The sequence below is a fragment of the Ranitomeya imitator genome, chromosome 9, assembly GCF_032444005.1.
Source record: "Ranitomeya imitator isolate aRanImi1 chromosome 9, aRanImi1.pri, whole genome shotgun sequence".
In the NCBI taxonomy this organism is placed as follows: domain Eukaryota; kingdom Metazoa; phylum Chordata; class Amphibia; order Anura; family Dendrobatidae; genus Ranitomeya; species Ranitomeya imitator.
In genome coordinates, this window is record NC_091290.1 from 120,443,154 (window position 1) to 120,461,259 (window position 18,106).

The 18,106-nt window shown below is 48.6% G+C and overlaps 1 protein-coding gene across 1 annotated transcript; it reads left to right on the forward strand.

Annotated features, from left to right (window-relative positions):
* Positions 1-2,698: 2,698 nt before the first annotated feature.
* Positions 2,699-11,157, forward strand: C9H16orf46 (chromosome 9 C16orf46 homolog). The gene is made up of 3 exons (XM_069738756.1): positions 2,699-2,783; positions 8,007-8,211; positions 10,128-11,157. The coding sequence occupies exons 2-3, from the start codon at positions 8,023-8,025 to the stop codon at positions 11,097-11,099; spliced, it is 1,161 nt and encodes a 386-aa protein (XP_069594857.1). The 5' UTR covers positions 2,699-2,783; positions 8,007-8,022; the 3' UTR covers positions 11,100-11,157.
* Positions 11,158-18,106: the final 6,949 nt, after the last annotated feature.

Here is an 18,106-nt window from a genome sequence, read left to right on the forward strand (position 1 = left end):
CGGGACGAGTTGCACTTTTGAACGACATCATTGGTTTTACCATGTCATGTACTCAAAAAAAAATTCCAAGTGCGGTGAAATTGCAAAAAAAAGTGCAATCTCACACGTTTTTTTTTACTAGGTTCACTAAATGCTGAAACTGACCTGACATTATGATTCTCCAGGTCATTACGAGTTCATGGACACCAAACATGTCTAGGTTCTTTTTTATGTAAGTGGTAAAAAAAAATCCAAAATTTGCTTAAAAAAAAACAAAACAAAAAAAACCACGCCATTTTCTGATACCCGTAGCGTCTCCATTTTTCATGATCTGGGGTTGGGTGAGGGCTTATGTTTTGCGTGCCGAGCTGACGTTTTTAATTATACCATTTTGGTGCAGATAAGATCTTTTGATCGCCCGTTATTGCATTTTAACCCCTTTCTGACCTCGGACGGGATAGTACGTCCGAGGTCAGAAGCCCCGTTTTGATGCAGGGCTCCGCGGTGAGTCCGCATCAAAGCCGGGACATGTCAGCTGTTTTGAACAGCTGACATGTGCCCGTAATAGGCGCGGGCAGAATCGCGATCTGCCCGCACCTATTAACTAGTTAAATGCCGCTGTCAAACGCTGACAGCGGCATTTAACTACCGCATCCGGCCGGGCGGCCGGAAATGACGTCATCGCCGTCCCCCGTCACATGATCGGGGGTCTGCGATGCGTCAGGATGGTAACCATAGAGGTCCTTGAGACCTCTATGGTTACTGATCGCCGGTAGCTGTGAGTGCCACCCTGTGGTCGGCGCTCACAGCACACGTGCAATTCTGCTACATAGAAGTGATCAGCAGATCGCTGCTATGTAGCAGAGGCGATCGTGCTGTGCCTTCTTCTAGCCTCCCATGGAGGCTATTGAAGCATGGCAAAAGTAAAAAAAAAAAAGTTAAAAAAATGTGAAAAAAATAAAAAAAATATAAAAGTTTAAATCACCCCCCTTTCGCCCCAATCAAAATAAATGAATTAAAAAAAATCAAATCTACACATATTTGGTATCGCCGCGCTCAGAATCACCCGATCTATCATTAAAAAAAAGCATTAACCTGATCGCTAAATGGAGTAGCGAGAAAAAAATTCGAAACGCCAGAATTACGTTTTTTTGGTCGCCGCGACATTGCATTAAAATGCAATAATGGGCGATCAAAAGAATGTATCTGCACCAAAATGCTATCATTAAAAACGTCATCTCGGCACGCAAAAAATAAGCCCTCAACCGACCCCAGATCACGAAAAATGGTGACGCTACTAGTATCGGAAAATGGCGCAATTTTTTTTTCTTTTTTAGCAAAGTTTGGAATTTTTTTTCACCACTTAGGTAAAAAATAACCTAGTCATGTTTGGTGTCTATGAACTCGTACTGACCTGGAAAATCATAATGGCAGAATCGTAATCATTATTTAGTGAACCTAGCAAAAAAGCCAAACAAAAAACAAGTGTGGGATTGAACTTTTTTTGCAATTTCACCGCACTTGGAATTTTTTTCCCGTTTTCTAGTACACGACATGCTAAAACCAATGATGTCGTTCAAAAGTGCAACTCGTCCCGCAAAAAATAAGCCCTCACATGGCCAAATTGACGGAAAAATAAAAAAGTTATGGCTCTGGGAAGGAAGGGAGTGAAAAACGAACACGGAAAAACGAAAAATCCCAAGGTCATGAAGGGGTTAATGCAATGTCACGGCGACCCAAAAAACTAAATTCTGGCGTTTTTAATTTTTTCCTTGCTACGCCGTTTAGCGATCAGGTTAATACTTTTTTTTTATTGATGCTCCAATAGCCTCCATAGGAGGCTAGAAGCTGCCACAACTTGATCGGCTCTGCTACATAGAGGCGATGCTCATATCACCCCTATGTAGCAGAATTACTGCATTGCTATGAACGCCAACCACTGGGTGGCGCTCATAGCAATCTGGCATCAACAACCATAGAGGTCTTCAGGACTCCTCTGGTTGCCATGCTGACGCACCGCTGACCCCCCGATCACGTGACGGGGGTCGGAGGTGCGCGTATTTCTGGCCCGGTGCGTGCGTTAAATGCTGTCAGAGTTTGATGGCGGCATTTAACTAGTTAATAGGCGAGGGCGGATTGTGATTCCACCCGCGCCTATTGCGGGCACATGTCAGCTGTACTAAACAGTTATGGCTCTGGGAAGAAAGGGAGAGAAAAACGCAAAACCGAAACCAGCTCCGGCCAGGAAGGGGTTAAGGAGTGAACACTGTAGATTGTGTAGACATTACTGGGGGCCGCTCTGCACCGCCATGACGTCACTGCGCCCCCATATGCAGGGCCAGGCTGCAGGAGGGGACCCCACTTATGTGTCAGTTTTCAGGCCTCTCCTTACTTTTCTAGGACAAGGGGTATTTAAAAAAAAAAAAATGACCAAAATGTTTTTTGTCCCAATTTCTGGATATGATACAAAAAGAAAACCTACTATCAGAAAACGAGCACAAAAGCCTCAGTTGAGGTGTGAGGGGGCTGGGTGGTCGCACTGTGCCCGCCCCTCCGGCTATGGAGGCCGCGCTGACTGGACACGACAAGGACACGGCGGCGGCCTGCTCTCCCGCGTCAGAACCAAGGTCAGCGCGCGCCGCGCACTGCGGTCACGTGACACACGACTTCCGCTGGAGAAGCCCCGCCCAGAGCACGCGACCCAAGCGTAACCCCTGACAACGGCTGCGGGGGAGGGGGGAGAGAAGATGGAGGAGAGCGGAGCGGTGATGTGTGCGGCTCCCGGCCGGGACTGCTGCTGACGGGTGTGTACTGGACCGGGACCCGGCCTGCTGCTGGAGCGCCGCTGGGACTTGTAGTTCTCTGGCTTCTGTCTTATTTCAATGCTCATTTCTTAGTACTGACAGAGGAGAGAAGGGGATGCTTGGACGTGTAGTCAAGACAGGCGAATGCTGAGACCTGTAGTCCTACACCGATTGTGTTTGTGTCGGAATGCTGGGACTTGTAGTCCTACACCTATTGTTTCTGCGGGTGAATGCTGGGATGCGTAGTCCTAAATCTATTGTACCGGTGGGTGAATGCTGGGACTCGTAGTCTTACATCTATTATATTTGTGGATGAATGCTGGGACTTGTAGTCCTACACCTATGGTGTCTGTAGAAGGATGATAGGACTTGTAGTTCTTTACCGCTTGTGTCATAATGCTGGGACTTCTAGTTCTACACCTTTTGTGTCTGGATAGTTATTCTGAAATCTGCAGTTCTACACTGCCGGTTTCCTTGTAGTAATGCTGGGACTTGCAGTCCTCTGCCCCGTGTAGTAACGCCTGGACTCGTAGTCCTACATCTATTGTACCTGCGGGCGAACGCTGGGACTCGTAGTCCTACATCTATTGTACCTGCGGGCGAACGCGGGGACTCGTAGTCCTACATCTATTGTACCTGCGGGCGAACGCTGGGACTCGTAGTCCTACATCTATTGTACCTGCGGGCGAACGCTGGGACTCGTAGTCCTACATCTATTGTACCTGCGGGCGAACGCGGGGACTCGTAGTCCTACATCTATTGTACCTGCGGGCGAACGCCGGGACTCGTAGTCCTACATCTATTGTACCTGCGGGCGAACGCGGGGACTCGTAGTCCTACATCTATTGTACCTGCGGGCGAACGCGGGGACTCGTAGTCCTACATCTATTGTACCTGCGGGCGAACGCCGGGACTCGTAGTCCTACATCTATTGTACCTGCGGGCGAACGCGGGGACTCGTAGTCCTACATCTATTGTACCTGCGGGCGAACGCTGGGACTCGTAGTCCTACATCTATTGTACCTGCGGGCGAACGCTGGGACTCGTAGTCCTACATCTATTGTACCTGCGGGCGAACGCTGGGACTCGTAGTCCTACATCTATTGTACCTGCGGGCGAACGCTGGGACTCGTAGTCCTACATCTATTGTACCTGCGGGCGAACGCTGGGACTCGTAGTCCTACATCTATTGTACCTGCGGGCGAACGCGGGGACTCGTAGTCCTACATCTATTGTACCTGCGGGCGAACGCGGGGACTCGTAGTCCTACATCTATTGTGCCTGCGGGCGAACGCCGGGACTCGTAGTCCTACATCTATTGTACCTGCGGGCGAACGCGGGGACTCGTAGTCCTACATCTATTGTGCCTGCGGGCGAACGCCGGGACTCGTAGTCCTACTTCTATTGTGCCTGCGGGCGAACGCCGGGACTCGTAGTCCTACATCTATTGTGCCTGCGGGCGAACGCCGGGACTCGTAGTCCTACATCTATTGTGCCTGCGGGCGAACGCCGGGACTCGTAGTCCTACATCTATTGTACCTGCGGGCGAACGCGGGGACTCGTAGTCCTACATCTATTGTACCTGCGGGCGAACGCGGGGACTCGTAGTCCTACATCTATTGTGCCTGCGGGCAAACGCGGGGACTCGTAGTCCTACATCTATTGTACCTGCGGGCGAACGCGGGGACTCGTAGTCCTACATCTATTGTGCCTGCGGGCAAACGCCGGGACTCCTAGTCCTACATCTATTGTACCTGCGGGCGAACGCGGGGACTCGTAGTCCTACTTCTATTGTACCTGCGGGCGAACGCGGGGACTCGTAGTCCTACATCTATTGTACCTGCGGGCGAACGCGGGGACTCGTAGTCCTACATCTATTGTGCCTGCGGGCGAACGCGGGGACTCGTAGTCCTACATCTATTGTGCCTGCGGGCAAACGCCGGGACTCCTAGTCCTACATCTATTGTACCTGCGGGCGAACGCAGGGACTCGTAGTCCTACTTCTATTGTACCTGCGGGCGAACGCGGGGACTCGTAGTCCTACATCTATTGTACCTGCGGGCGAACGCGGGGACTCGTAGTCCTACATCTATTGTGCCTGCGGGCGAACGCGGGGACTCGTAGTCCTACATCTATTGTGCCTGCGGGCGAACGCGGGGACTCGTAGTCCTACATCTATTGTACCTGCGGGCGAACGCGGGGACTCGTAGTCCTACATCTATTGTGCCTGCGGGCGAACGCCGGGACTCGTAGTCCTACATCTATTGTACCTGCGGGCGAACGCGGGGACTCGTAGTCCTACATCTATTGTGCCTGCGGGCGAACGCCGGGACTCGTAGTCCTACATCTATTGTGCCTGCGGGCGAACGCCGGGACTCATAGTCCTACTTCTATTGTACCTGCGGGCGAACGCCGGGACTCGTAATCCTACATCTATTGTGCCTGCGGGCGAACGCCGGGACTCGTAGTCCTACTTCTATTGTGCCTGCGGGCGAACGCGGGGACTCGTAGTCCTACATCTATTGTACCTGCGGGCGAACGCGGGGACTCGTAGTCCTACATCTATTGTGCCTGCGGGCGAACGCGGGGACTCGTAGTCCTACATCTATTGTGCCTGCGGGCGAACGCGGGGACTCTTAGTCCTACATCTATTGTACCTGCGGGCGAACGCGGGGACTCGTAGTCCTACATCTATTGTGCCTGCGGGCGAACGCCGGGACTCGTAGTCCTACATCTATTGTACCTGCGGGCGAACGCGGGGACTCGTAGTCCTACATCTATTGTGCCTGCGGGCGAACGCCGGGACTCGTAGTCCTACATCTATTGTGCCTGCGGGCGAACGCCGGGACTCGTAGTCCTACATCTATTGTGCCTGCGGGCGAACGCCGGGACTCATAGTCCTACTTCTATTGTACCTGCGGGCGAACGCCGGGACTCGTAATCCTACATCTATTGTACCTGCGGGCGAACGCCGGGACTCGTAGTCCTACTTCTATTGTACCTGCGGGCGAACGCCGGGACTCGTAGTCCTACTTCTATTGTACCTGCGGGCGAACGCCGGGACTCGTAGTCCTACTTCTATTGTACCTGCGGGCGAACGCTGGGACTCCTAGTCCTACATCTATTGTACCTGCGGGCGAATGCTGGGACCTTGTAGTTCTTTATCTCTTGTGTAATTATGCTGGGACTTCTAGTTCTACACATTTTTTGTCTAGTTATTCTGAGACCTGCAGTCCTCTGCCCAGTGTAATAATGCTGGGGCTTGTAGTGCTGTTACTTTGCACTGTAGTGTTCACGCTCACACTTTTCTGATGCAGGTTTGCAGTTTGCTTTATGTCCTGAAAATCGATTTGCTCATCCATAGTTCTCACATCTACGATGTCCTGTGACCTATATAGATACTTGCTAATATCCAGAGCTCCACTAGAAGTAGATGGGGAGAGCGGCGTACGGGCACCAACGCACCATTCATTATCTATAGGACTGCCAGCTAATAGGACGCTGTACTTGGCTCTCTCCCGCAGTCCCCTAGACAGTGAATGGAGCGGTGGCGCACATTGCTTGGCTACACTACATCCATATGGGGCATTTTAGAGCCCTGTTCTCCACAATGATGGAGTCCTATCCTGTGATTAGGGGATACGTTGCAAAAATTGAATAATTTCTTACAAGTTTTCCAGGATTTGACAAATTTTGCTCAAAAGTTGAGAAAATAACGAAACAAGCGTTGCATTAGACTGTTAAGTAACTACCTACCCTGATCTTGTAGACTCACTTGTGTGACCACTGCAATCACTGACTTCAGTGGTCCTCCTGTATATACAAATGTTACCACTGAGAGCTGTGATTGGCTGCAGTGATCACCAGAATGATAGATGGATAGGGGAGATCGGGGCGGCAGAGGTGTCGCGACCGGGGCGGCAGAGGTGTCGCGACCGGGGCGGCAGAGGTGTCGCGACCGGGGCGGCAGAGGTGTCGCGACCGGGGCGGCAGAGGTGTCGCGACCCGGGCGGCAGAGGTGTCGCGACCGGGGCGGCAGAGGTGTCGCGACCGGGGCGGCAGAGGTGTCGCGACCGGGGCGGCAGAGGTGTCGCGACCCGGGCGGCAGAGGTGTCGCGACCGGGGCGGCAGAGGTGTCGCGACCGGGGCGGCAGAGGTGTCGCGACCGGGGCGGCAGAGGTGTCGCGACCGGGGCGGCAGAGGTGACGTGACCGGGGCGGCAGAGGTGACACGATCGGTGCAGCATCACAGCCCCACTGCTGAGATTCAGGCCTTGCTCCTACGTGGGGTCACCAATATCTAATTTCTTAGTTATTCTTATTCTTGGACCTGACAATTTTCAGCTCCTGGATAATATCGTGGCCCCGTGCTGTAATCACATAGTCTCACACTCTTTACCCCCATCAGTACTGGCTGCAGTGACGGCACCTGCATGATTTATGGAGGGTTATCCGAGAAACATCAGTGTGAAGTACAAGTCCGTGTCCTGTGTAATTATTTATCGGTACAGCCCGTGTTTCAGGTTGCCGCCATCACCATACTCCGCGCTCCAGTTGTGCCGCCCGCGAGACTCATCTTCTAATTAAAACCCATCGATTGCAGGAGTCGCTTTAAACTGAATTGCCATATTAAAATTTAATTTACTGCATGTAATCGACCTAATTATCTCATTGCCACTAAAAAATACTTTGCACCATATTAATAACCTCATTGCCAGTAGAGAGCAAACAAGTGGCCAGGTGGGAATTGTTTACTTGCTGCAAATAGATCGAAAACGTATTTTTAGCCCCAAATACAATTATTTATGTAAGAAAAAAAAATGTCTGTTAGGAATAGGATTGGCACAGACGGTAGTCTACGAGCCCGGCTGTCGTCCTAGATAATGACATTTGCCTTTTTATGAAATCTGACATTACGTAATAACTTTATTAATGTCCTCCAGCAAAGGCGCAGAAGATCAGAGGTCGTAATGCAATAAACCGCGAGATGCGACGTCTGGAACCTGATGTAATATATTTATTGACAGCCGCTGTCTGCTTACACTGGAAGACGCCCATTAATCTGAGGAGCCATCTGGCAAGACGGGCAGCTTCTCCATGTTAGCCAGACAGAACTTGTCGGCGAGCGTTTATTGACACGTCGTGGATTTGGTTTCTTCGGAAATGGCCCTGTGCAGAAACCCTAGTTGTGGTCTAATATGTGATCTCCAATTTTATTTTGCAGATGTAAAACTAAATCAATGGATATCCAAGATAATGATTCATTACGAGAAACGCTGCAAGAGCTAGAAGAGTTTCCACAACAAGTCTGCTCCCCTCGAGAAGAGGAGAAGGAGCTGACGGAAGCATTGGTGGAGATCAGCGAGAAGATTCTGGAGGATGATCACAAGTCCATAGAGTGGCTGATAGGCACGGGATGGGACGAAGCTGTGAGTACATCAGGCGCTCCTCTACCGGAATTTAGATCGGAGTGGGATCCTCTAAGATCTGGAGATCTCCACTTGTAAATTAGATGGGTCAGGCGTAGAGATGAGCGAATTTGCTCGGGTTCCCTCATTCAGCAAGCTATAGCTTTCCAAATAAGAGGGAACCTGAGCAAATGTGCTCTTCTCTGGTCATGAGTAGCGACGAGCATTTTCTTGTTGTGGAATGACAACTTCTTTGCAGAAGAAATAAAATTATAAAATGTGAGGCTTAACCCGGTCAGCGATTGATGTGCCGCCATCCTTTGGTTTAGATCACAGAGCTCTGCATTTGGCTAAGTCAGTCCCATAGACTGTGAATGGAGTTAGTAGTGCACTTGCAATACCACCTCTCAATTACAACACGGGGCACAGGAACTCTCCCAATCCCATGATCAGTTTGGTTCATATCTTTATCACCTATCCTAGACCTTCACGGAGTATGGTGGTGGTGGTGACGTTTCCCGCTCTGTTTAGCTAGACAATAAAATACAGCCATATTACAGCAATGCAATAGCGGGATTAGGGGAAGAAACTTGTTGAAATATAATAGCAGCAATAGAGGATATCCATAATCTAAAACATAACTTTTAATACATCCAAGTTAAAAATCTGGATCCTAACAAACACAAACAAAACAGAAAAACGTGCTCAAGATAAAAAATTGGAGCAGTCTTACCAATTAGACGAACAGATAAGGGAAATCCCTCAAGTTATAGGAGGAAGGTGGTACCGATTGTATTAGCCAGGTAGGAGGGTAGGGAAATAATATGTAAACCACTGCCTTCCCTGTAAACCCTCCACGAACTCCTGTCCTGACAAGCACAGGCCCCAAGTAAGTCCTGCTATGGATACCCACCAACCAACAAAAGAAACGAAAATAATGTCTATAATCTCCCAACGCGTTTCAACTCCGATGGGGGAGAATCATCAGGGGAGTTGTGTGATTCATGACCAATGGGTCTGCCGTAGTCCGTAAAAGATAATAATCAAGTCTCATTCAAGAGGGTCCATGTATATCCGGGGTCCCGCAGTGGCAGGGAATACCCGTGTCCGATTAACAGGTGTCCGTTATGTCCGTAATCTGTAAGGAGTCCTTACAGATATACATGGACCCTCTTGAATGAGACTTGATTATTATCTTTTACGGACTACGGCAGACCCATTGGTCATGAATCACACAACTCCCCTGATGATTCTCCCCCATCGGAGTTGAAACGCGTTGGGAGATTATAGACATTATTTTCGTTTCTTTTGTTGGTTGGTGGGTATCCATAGCAGGACTTACTTGGGGCCTGTCCTTGTCAGGACAGGAGTTCGTGGAGGGTTTACAGGGAAGGCAGTGGTTTACATATTATTTCCCTACCCTCCTACCTGGCTAATACAATCGGTACCACCTTCCTCCTATAACTTGAGGGATTTCCCTTATCTGTTCGTCTAATTGGTAAGACTGCTCCAATTTTTTATCTTGAGCACTGTTTCACTTGAGCACGTTTTTCTGTTTTGTTTGTGTTTGTTAGGATCCAGATTTTTAACTTGGATGTATTAAAAGTTATGTTTTAGATTATGGATATCCTCTATTGCTGCTATTATATTTGATCCTGAGGATTTAGACAGGGCCTATTTCATTGTATGCCTTAGCTATATTATATGAAGAAACTTGTTGCTCTACCAAGCCCAATCCATATATTTAGTGCCAGGCCACATGCCTGTCTTGTTTCCATTTCCTGTGCCATCGTCTAGGTTCCCACCATGGATTTAGAGGTCATTTCGAGTTCTCCATCTTAGTGAGACTCGGAGATGTATGGACTGTCTGCTTCGCTCTGTGAATGTCTGATCCGGTGTAGTAGTGAGAAATTAATGCTTTGTTTCTTATTTTCCAGGCTCGTGGCTGGGGTCCCGTTTCTGCAATGGCATGTCTGCACCTTCAGAAGAAACAGAAGAAGCCCAAGGCTGGAGAGGCCACGGATTGTATTTTATGTCTAGACCTGTGTTTTATACCTGAAAGTAAAGATACAACTGCAGAAACAAAACCCGGCACAGTCACCAACCACGAAAAGAAGTCAGCAACTCAAACAAACTCTGCGGATCACGGTCTGGCTGCCGCAGAGAAAGACTTGGCGTCTGGCTTTACAGGTCATTGCCCTTCTACAGAAACCGCTCATGACAAAGTATCCTCTGTAGAGGTATCTACTAGAGAACCAAGACCCAACAAGGAGAAGAACATACAAAGAAACTCCTCACCGATCACCGGGAAAGCTTTTCCATTATGGACCGATTGTTACAATACAAAGGAGTCGCCAACGTTCAATGTGCCTTTGTTACTGCCACCATTGAAAGCTTCACCTGGAAACGGGCACGCAGAGCAGATGGCACGAAGGAAAGAGGTTCTCCTCCATCATATGGAAAAGCTTCCCTCAAAGGGATTTATGGGCAGCACCCTAGCCGGACAAGTCCTCCACAACATGGACCTCAGGGTAGAGAAGAAACTTCTTGAAGTCATAAGTAATCTTCCTAAGGAGCAGCTTAGAGTGCCGCAGCCGCTGTCCTTTGTCACCTCTTACGTTCCAAAAATACCAGCAAAGGACGTGGATCGTCTGCATTGGCAAAACTCGTTATTAGTCCAGAAGTCTCTTGGCGTGAATGCCAGCAATGTAAAACATGAAACCAGCTCTGCTCAGGTGGGCTTCCTCCATACCAGGACAATGCAAAACAAGCGCAACATGCGCCAAGAATCAAGACCCCTCAATGACACTAAAGGTAGACGGGCAAAATCAGGCGGCAGCCCCGTAATCGTATTACCTTCCTTAACTGTTACGAGGGTAGAAATACCGGTCAAAATCAAAATGTGCTAAATCGGCTACCTCTCTACTTTAGGTCATCCGGTTACCAATAAACCCTATAAAAACACTATGAAGTATTCAGATTTATTTTTTTAAGGAGTAAAAATGAATTCCAGAAGAAAGAAAACATGGTGAATAAAGTGCTGGTTGCTTTTTCCCCATCTTAAGGAAAGATCAACCATGACTGGGTTCCTCCATGCGATTGTCCATTTGTGAACGGGTGCTGGGACTGCACTTTTTTTCCTCGTCAGTGTGCAAAAATTGCTCATGTGTACTCGCGCATTGACCAACACTGGTCAGCGTGCCATCTCATAAGCACACACAAACCAATCTAGATAGAAAACGCGTTGATTTAGAAAACGCGTTGATCTAAATGTATCCTAAAGAGATTTCTGATGGATTCCAATCAGAATTAGAACGCAGGTTTGAGCGGTACTTTAAACGATTTAAAGGGGGTTTCCGTGCTATACTATAACTTTACAGAAAAAAGACCTAGTGTGATTAAAAAATAAAAATAGCATATACTCCGCTATTGATCCTCCATCCCTGCGGGTAGTGCCATCCTACAGTCCTCTCTCTTTTTCCAGCATGTTGGAATAACCGTTATCACTATTTGGTCGCGCTTGTTGACTCCCCAAGATTAAACACGTTTATTTAGCGTTCACTTTTGGCTTTGTCTTTAAAAACAGAATCAAAATGTTCCCCAAATCTGGAGATTTATTTTTTAAGAAGATTGTGTTAAAAAGAATGATCACCACGTAAGCCTTCTAAATGACAAGACTGCAATGGCTCACGGGTTCTCGTGACATGCGATCAGGTGATACTGTTCCAATGAGTACCTCACCACTCATCCAAGTAAGAAACTAATTATCCCTTCTGGTGAACAGATTAAAAAGGGGTTATCTAGGGATATTTAATTTTTCACTCTAAGACCAAGATCGAATAGGCAACTAGGTTGCTACCAGCGCTGATTTCTGCCGACACAGACTGCTCCTGCTGGCGATTCAGCTGCTTCCACTGACATCACATCTGCTCTGCTGATGGGATGTGACTGCCCAAGTTATGATTGAAAGCCAGATCCCCGCTGCCTTAGTGCAGGGAGCTGGCTGTCAATCAGCATGATGTGTGCAGTCAAAACCTGTCGACACAGAGCGGAATAGTAAGAGCTGCTCTGTTAAAATGGAGCAGCTGGTCGCCGCTCTGTGCCAGGTAGATCAGGCAGATCATTTCCTCCATTAACAACCACCTGCCTGTTTTCTTTTTAAAGGGATGGACAAGGGGTTTTTTTTGTTTTGTTTTTAACCTATGGCCCAAAATCTGTGTGTGATTACTTCTTGACAACTTTTTTTTGGCGTACACATGACGTGTTCACAACTTTTGTCTTCGCTGCGATATAAAATTATTGTCTGCGCTTAATGTAATATTAAAATCAAAAAAGGCATCGAGTTTGGAGGCTGCATGGACCCAAAGATTGTTTTAAGTCGTGTCTGGACTATAGACACGTTAGAGCTTTCTTGAAGTAAGGAAGAAAAAAAAACACCATGGTTACTTACTGGTAGCCGGTTTTTCCGGAGCCCATGACAGCACACCTGAGAGAGGGGATCCGCCCAGTCAGGACAGGAAACCTACTGAAATAAAAGGGCGGTACCTCTCCCTCGCTTCAGTTGGTTTTCCAGAGCATGAGAGGCCTCTTTGGTTAGTATACATGGTAATCCACCACCACATTATAATAATAACAAAAAACACCCAACTAAAAGTGCGCACCCAAGGGTGAAAAAAAGAAGGGAGGGAATATACAGGTGCTGTCATGGGCTCCGGAAAAACCGGCTACCAGTAAGTAACCATGGTGTTTTCCCGTCTCCCATGACAGCACACCTGAGAGATTTTTGGAGAAAGGAACACCTTAGGGAGGGACCACCGCTTCCAGCACCCTTCTACCAAAGGTAAGGTCAGTCGAGGAGGATAGATTCAGTCGGTAGTGCTTAAAAAAGGTAGATGGTGAGGACCAGGTAGCAGCCTTACATATTTGATCAAGCGATACCTCTGCTTTTTCTGCCCAGGAAGTAGCCACGGCCCTGGTGGAGTGTGCCTTGATGCCCTCAGGGATCGGAACGCCACAAGCAGTATAGGATAAGCTAATGGCCTCTCTAATCCACCTGGCAATAGTACCTTTAGATACCCCATGACCTTTCCTGCTACCCTGGAAAGCTACGAACAGAGACTGATCCTTCCTCCACTGACTAGTTAAGGATATGTACTGTAACATAGACCTTCTTACATCAAGAGTGTGAAACCTCTCCTCACCTGGATTTTTTGGATTAACACAAAAAGAGGGTAACACAATTTCCTGACTCCTATGAAATTTAAGGACTACCTTAGGCAGGTAAGCCGGGTCTGGTCTTAGGACCACCCTGTCGTCATATATCTGAGTGTATGGGGGACAAATGGACAGGGCTTGCAAATCGCTCACTCTACGTGCGGACGTCAAGGCTACCAATAGCACTGTTTTTAGAGTGAGAAATTTAATTGATAATTCTTGCAAGGGTTCAAACGGTTTCTTAGTTAGAGCGTCTAACACGAGATTTAAATCCCAAGGAGGAATTTTTTGAATTACTACCGGTCTAGACCTACTACATGACCTAATGAAACGGGCCACCCATTTATTGGAAGCTAAATTGCAATGGTATAAAGCTCCTAACGCTGACACTTGGACCTTGAGTGTATTGGTAGCCAGGCCTAACTGTAAGCCTGCTTGAAGAAACTCCAAGATAGCACCCACAGGAGGCTCGTCCGACAAAGGTTGTCCTAGAAACTCTAGAAACCTCTTCCATGTCCTACCATAAATTTTTGATGTAATTGGCTTCCTGCTTTTCAACAGGGTGGAAACTAACCCTGGCGAGAATCCCTGTCTGCTCAGTAATGCCCTCTCAAATTCCAGGCTGCCAGATGGAAGCCCTTCACTTGAGAGTGGCATACTGGACCTTGGGTAAGCAGGTCCGGGACCTCTGGTAGGATCCATGGATCGGTTACCGACATTTGTCTCAGGAGAGAGAACCATGGCCTTTTCGGCCAGAATGGAGCAATCAGAATCACCCTTGCCTGCTCCGTCCTGATCTTCCTCACTACAACCGGAATTAATGCTATTGGTGGAAACACATAAGCGAGGCTGAACTCCCACGGTATTCGGAGGGCATCTACTGCAACCGGGTTCCCCCTCGGGTCTAGCGAACAGAACCTGTTCACCTTCCTGTTGTGAAGCGTGGCAAACAAGTCTATTACCGGTTCTCCCCAGGCCTGCACTATTTGTTGGAATACCCTGGGATTCAGTGACCATTCTCCTTGTCTTAGCTTTTTTCGACTTAAGTAGTCTGCCTTCGTGTTTTCGACCCCCTTTATGTGTAGAGCTGTGAGAGACAGTAGGTGAGATTCTGCTAACTGAAGGAGCGCCGATGTTGCCTTCATGAGTGAAGAGGATCTCGTTCCCCCCTGATGGTTGATATAGGCTACCACCGCGTAATTGTCGGACATTACTCTGGTATGGCGACCCTGAAGAATTGGAAGGAAATGTTTTACTGCCCTTTCTACAGCCCATAACTCTTTTATATTGGATGTTTGATGTTTTTCTGTATGGGACCAGGACCCCTGGACGGAAAGGGACCTCAGATGTGCACCCCATCCTGTGCCACTCGCGTCTGTTGTGATCACGTCCTCTATTGGAGTCAGCCACTGAACCCCTGAGCTCAAGTGATCCCTTACTGACCACCAGGTTAGGGAATCTCTGACGCGCATTGAGAGATGAATTTTTCCCTCTAAATGCCCTTTTAACAACCTCTGTGTTGACAGGACCTCCCACTGTAATTGCCTCAGGTGAAGGTGTGCCCATTTTACAGCGGGAATACAGGATGTTAGTGACCCTAACAGGGACATCGCCTTCCTTAGTGTCATCACAGGTTGATGTATTGCCAATTCTACAAGACTTTGAATTTTGAGAATTTTGTTCTCTGGCAGGAGACAGAGTTGACGCGTGGAATCCAGATTCAACCCCAGGAAGGATTGAACCTTCACTGGTGTTAATCTCGACTTGGCGACATTTACCTCCCAACCTAATATGGCTAGGGTCGTAGTCACTTCTTTTACTTGTGCAAGACAGTGATCCACTGATCTGCCTATTATTAGGAAGTCGTCTAGGTACGGGACGATGACTATGTCCCGGGAACGGAGGAAGGACATAACCTCTGACATCAGTTTTGTAAATATCCTTGGCGCTATTGATAGACCAAATGGAAGGGCGGCATATTGGTAGTGTTTGAGCTGACCCTGGACAAACACTGCCACCCTCAGGAATTTTTGATAGTCTTGATGAATTGGGACATGGTAGTACGCGTCCTTTAAGTCTATAGCTGCCATGAAGCAGTCTGGAAACAGCATCTTTATCGCTGAGCTTACCGACTCCATCTTGAAGGAGTAATTTTTTATTGACCGATTTAGTTTTTTTAGGTTGACAATAGTCCTTAGTGAGCCATCTGGTTTTCGTATTAAGAAGAGAGGAGAATAAAACCCTTCTCCTTCCTCTACTTTTGGAACTTCTACTAGGACCTTTTTTAGAACTAGCCCCAATACCTCTGTTTCCAGAGCTAGCTGTTCTTCTGGAAGTTTCCTGCATGGTGTTAACACAAAAGTCTCTCGAGGTAGATGAATAAATTTTATTTTTAGTCCGTCGTTGACAACATCCAACGCCCATCGACTGGGGGAGATATTTAACCAGGCATGAAGATAGTAAGAAAGCCTTCCCCCTACTTCTGGCATGGCGTCATTGGGGGGGGGGCTTTTTTGTGGATGTGGAGGGGCCCTTAAACATGTACCCTGATCCTTTCCTATCCCTATAATCCCAGTTTCTTCTATCTCCTGGGGGGCGACCTCTATTGAATTTTCCCCTCCGAAAATAAGGCCGTCTGATATCTACTGGGAAACGGGGAAAACCTTTCTTCTTGTCGCCAGCCTTTTCTAAAATGTCCTCTAGTTTCTGACCGAAGAGGAATTTGCCGTCGCACGGGATGGAACAGAGCCTATTTTTTGAGGGTAAGTCCCCTGGGCACCCTTTCAACCACAAGGCACGTCTTGCCGCGTTCGACAATCCTGCTGCCCTAGCTGCAAGTCTTACAGAGTCGGCTGAGGAATCCGCTATAAAGGCCGCTGCTCCTTGTGTCATTGCCATATTGGCTATGATTTCATCTCTCGGCACTCTAGACTTTAACTGATCTTCTAATTGTTGCAGCCAGACTATAAGGGAGCGGGCAACACATGTACTAGCTATTGCCGGCTTTAATCCTCCTGCGGCTGCCTCCCAGGTATGTTTTAAAAAAGCATCAGCCTTTTTGTCTAGAGGGTCTCGAAGGACACCTGCATCCTCCAAGGGTAGGGAAGATCTTTTAGAAGATCTGGCCACTGCACCATCAATTTTAGGGGCCTTATCCCATATTTCTGAATCCTTATCATCAAAAGGATAACGTCTCTTGGAGGCTGAGGGAAGACTACCCGACTTTTCTGGCTTTTTCCACTCCTTTTCTATAAGGTTTTTAACTCTATTATTTACAGGGAAGGTACGCTTCCTCTTCTCCTCCAAACCACCAAACATAACGTCCTCTACTGATCTGGACTCCTTCTCGTCCTTAAGGCCCATTGTAGCCCTAACAGATTTAACCAGTTTATCTGTATTTTCAGTCAGGAAGCATGGTCTGCCCCCAACGTCACTATCTGAAGAGGAGCCAGAGACCACAGAAGAGGATGAACCGGGAGACAGAGGTCCTTCTTGATATTCCTCATCAGATTGAGGGGTATCAGAATCTGGAACAGTCTCTAAGACCTTGCTCTTCTTTTTAAGGGCTGATTTTAAAGACCCTTTAACCTCTGCTCTAATCATGGCTCTGAGGCTAGTGGTAAAGTCAGGGGATTCATCCTGAATAGTTTTTTGAATGCAGTCTGCACAGAGGCTTTTCTGCCATTGGACTGCTAGCGGGGTTTTGCAGAGGGCACATTCTTTGTTCTTGGTTTTAGCACTAGACTTCCTCGGCGCCTGATAAGTAAGCAGAGATATGACGCCCATTAACACCATGTGACATTCACGAAGATCACTCACCACCCGCTGACACTCAAGGGTACCGGCTTTTGAGGCTGATCTGGAGTACGGACAACGTCCCTCCTAGAAGCCGAGGAGTCCTGCGATTTCCGATCCGGACGACTGCTGCTTCTCCTCCTAGTATGCTGGTGAGCAGACATGGCACCTGATAAGTTCTCCTGCTGTTGCTGCGGCTGTGGTGATGACTGATTTGAGTGTTGCTCAGTACAGTCCTCCATAGCTGAGCTCTGTACGTACGAGCACTTTTCTTGTGGATCCACACCCTTTTAAGGGGTAATCCACACTGCTCACCGCCTCTTCCGGTACTCTTTTTTGGCCCCTCCCCCACCTCTGCGCCCACCGGAGACCGCCAGGGGATTCCTGAGACGCCGCAGCGTTCGGTCATGGGCGCCGCCATCTTGGATCCGGCGCGCAGCAGCGACGTCACGAGGCCACGCCTACTCCCAGCGTGCCCCGCGCGCATCACTGCCGCGCACCCGGAAATCAGAGCCGGCGGCAGCAGAGGAGGAAGAGAGCGGCGTGACAGCCGCAGAAGAGCCCCAGGACTCCGGACCGCGCTGCCAACGCCCGCACGTGCGCTAAGGCCCCAGGACCCGCGAACGGCGCTTCCACCACCTGAAGGCCGGCTTACAGGCATTCTGCCTGTTCTTCCAGAGCCGGGACAGGAGTGGGTGAGTGGAATCTTCATCAACGTACCGCCGTACATTCAGTACAAGGGTTCCCCTCAGGACAGGAAACCCAACTGAAGCGAGGGAGAGGTACCGCCCTTTTATTTCAGTAGGTTTCCTGTCCTGACTGGGCGGATCCCCTCTCTCAGGTGTGCTGTCATGGGAGACGGGAAAATGTAAATTGCTTGACAGTCTGGATCAGTCTATAGTGCTAT

What these genes read in the sequence shown, in the direction of transcription:
- C9H16orf46 (XM_069738756.1), top strand. Translation starts at nt 8,023, where the DNA reads ATGGATATCCAAGATAATGATTCATTACGAGAAACGCTGCAAGAGCTA. An exon ending in GCACGGGATGGGACGAAGCT is followed by an intron (nt 8,212 to 10,127) that starts GTGAGTACATCA and finishes CTTATTTTCCAG; the next exon opens with GCTCGTGGCTGGGGTCCCGT.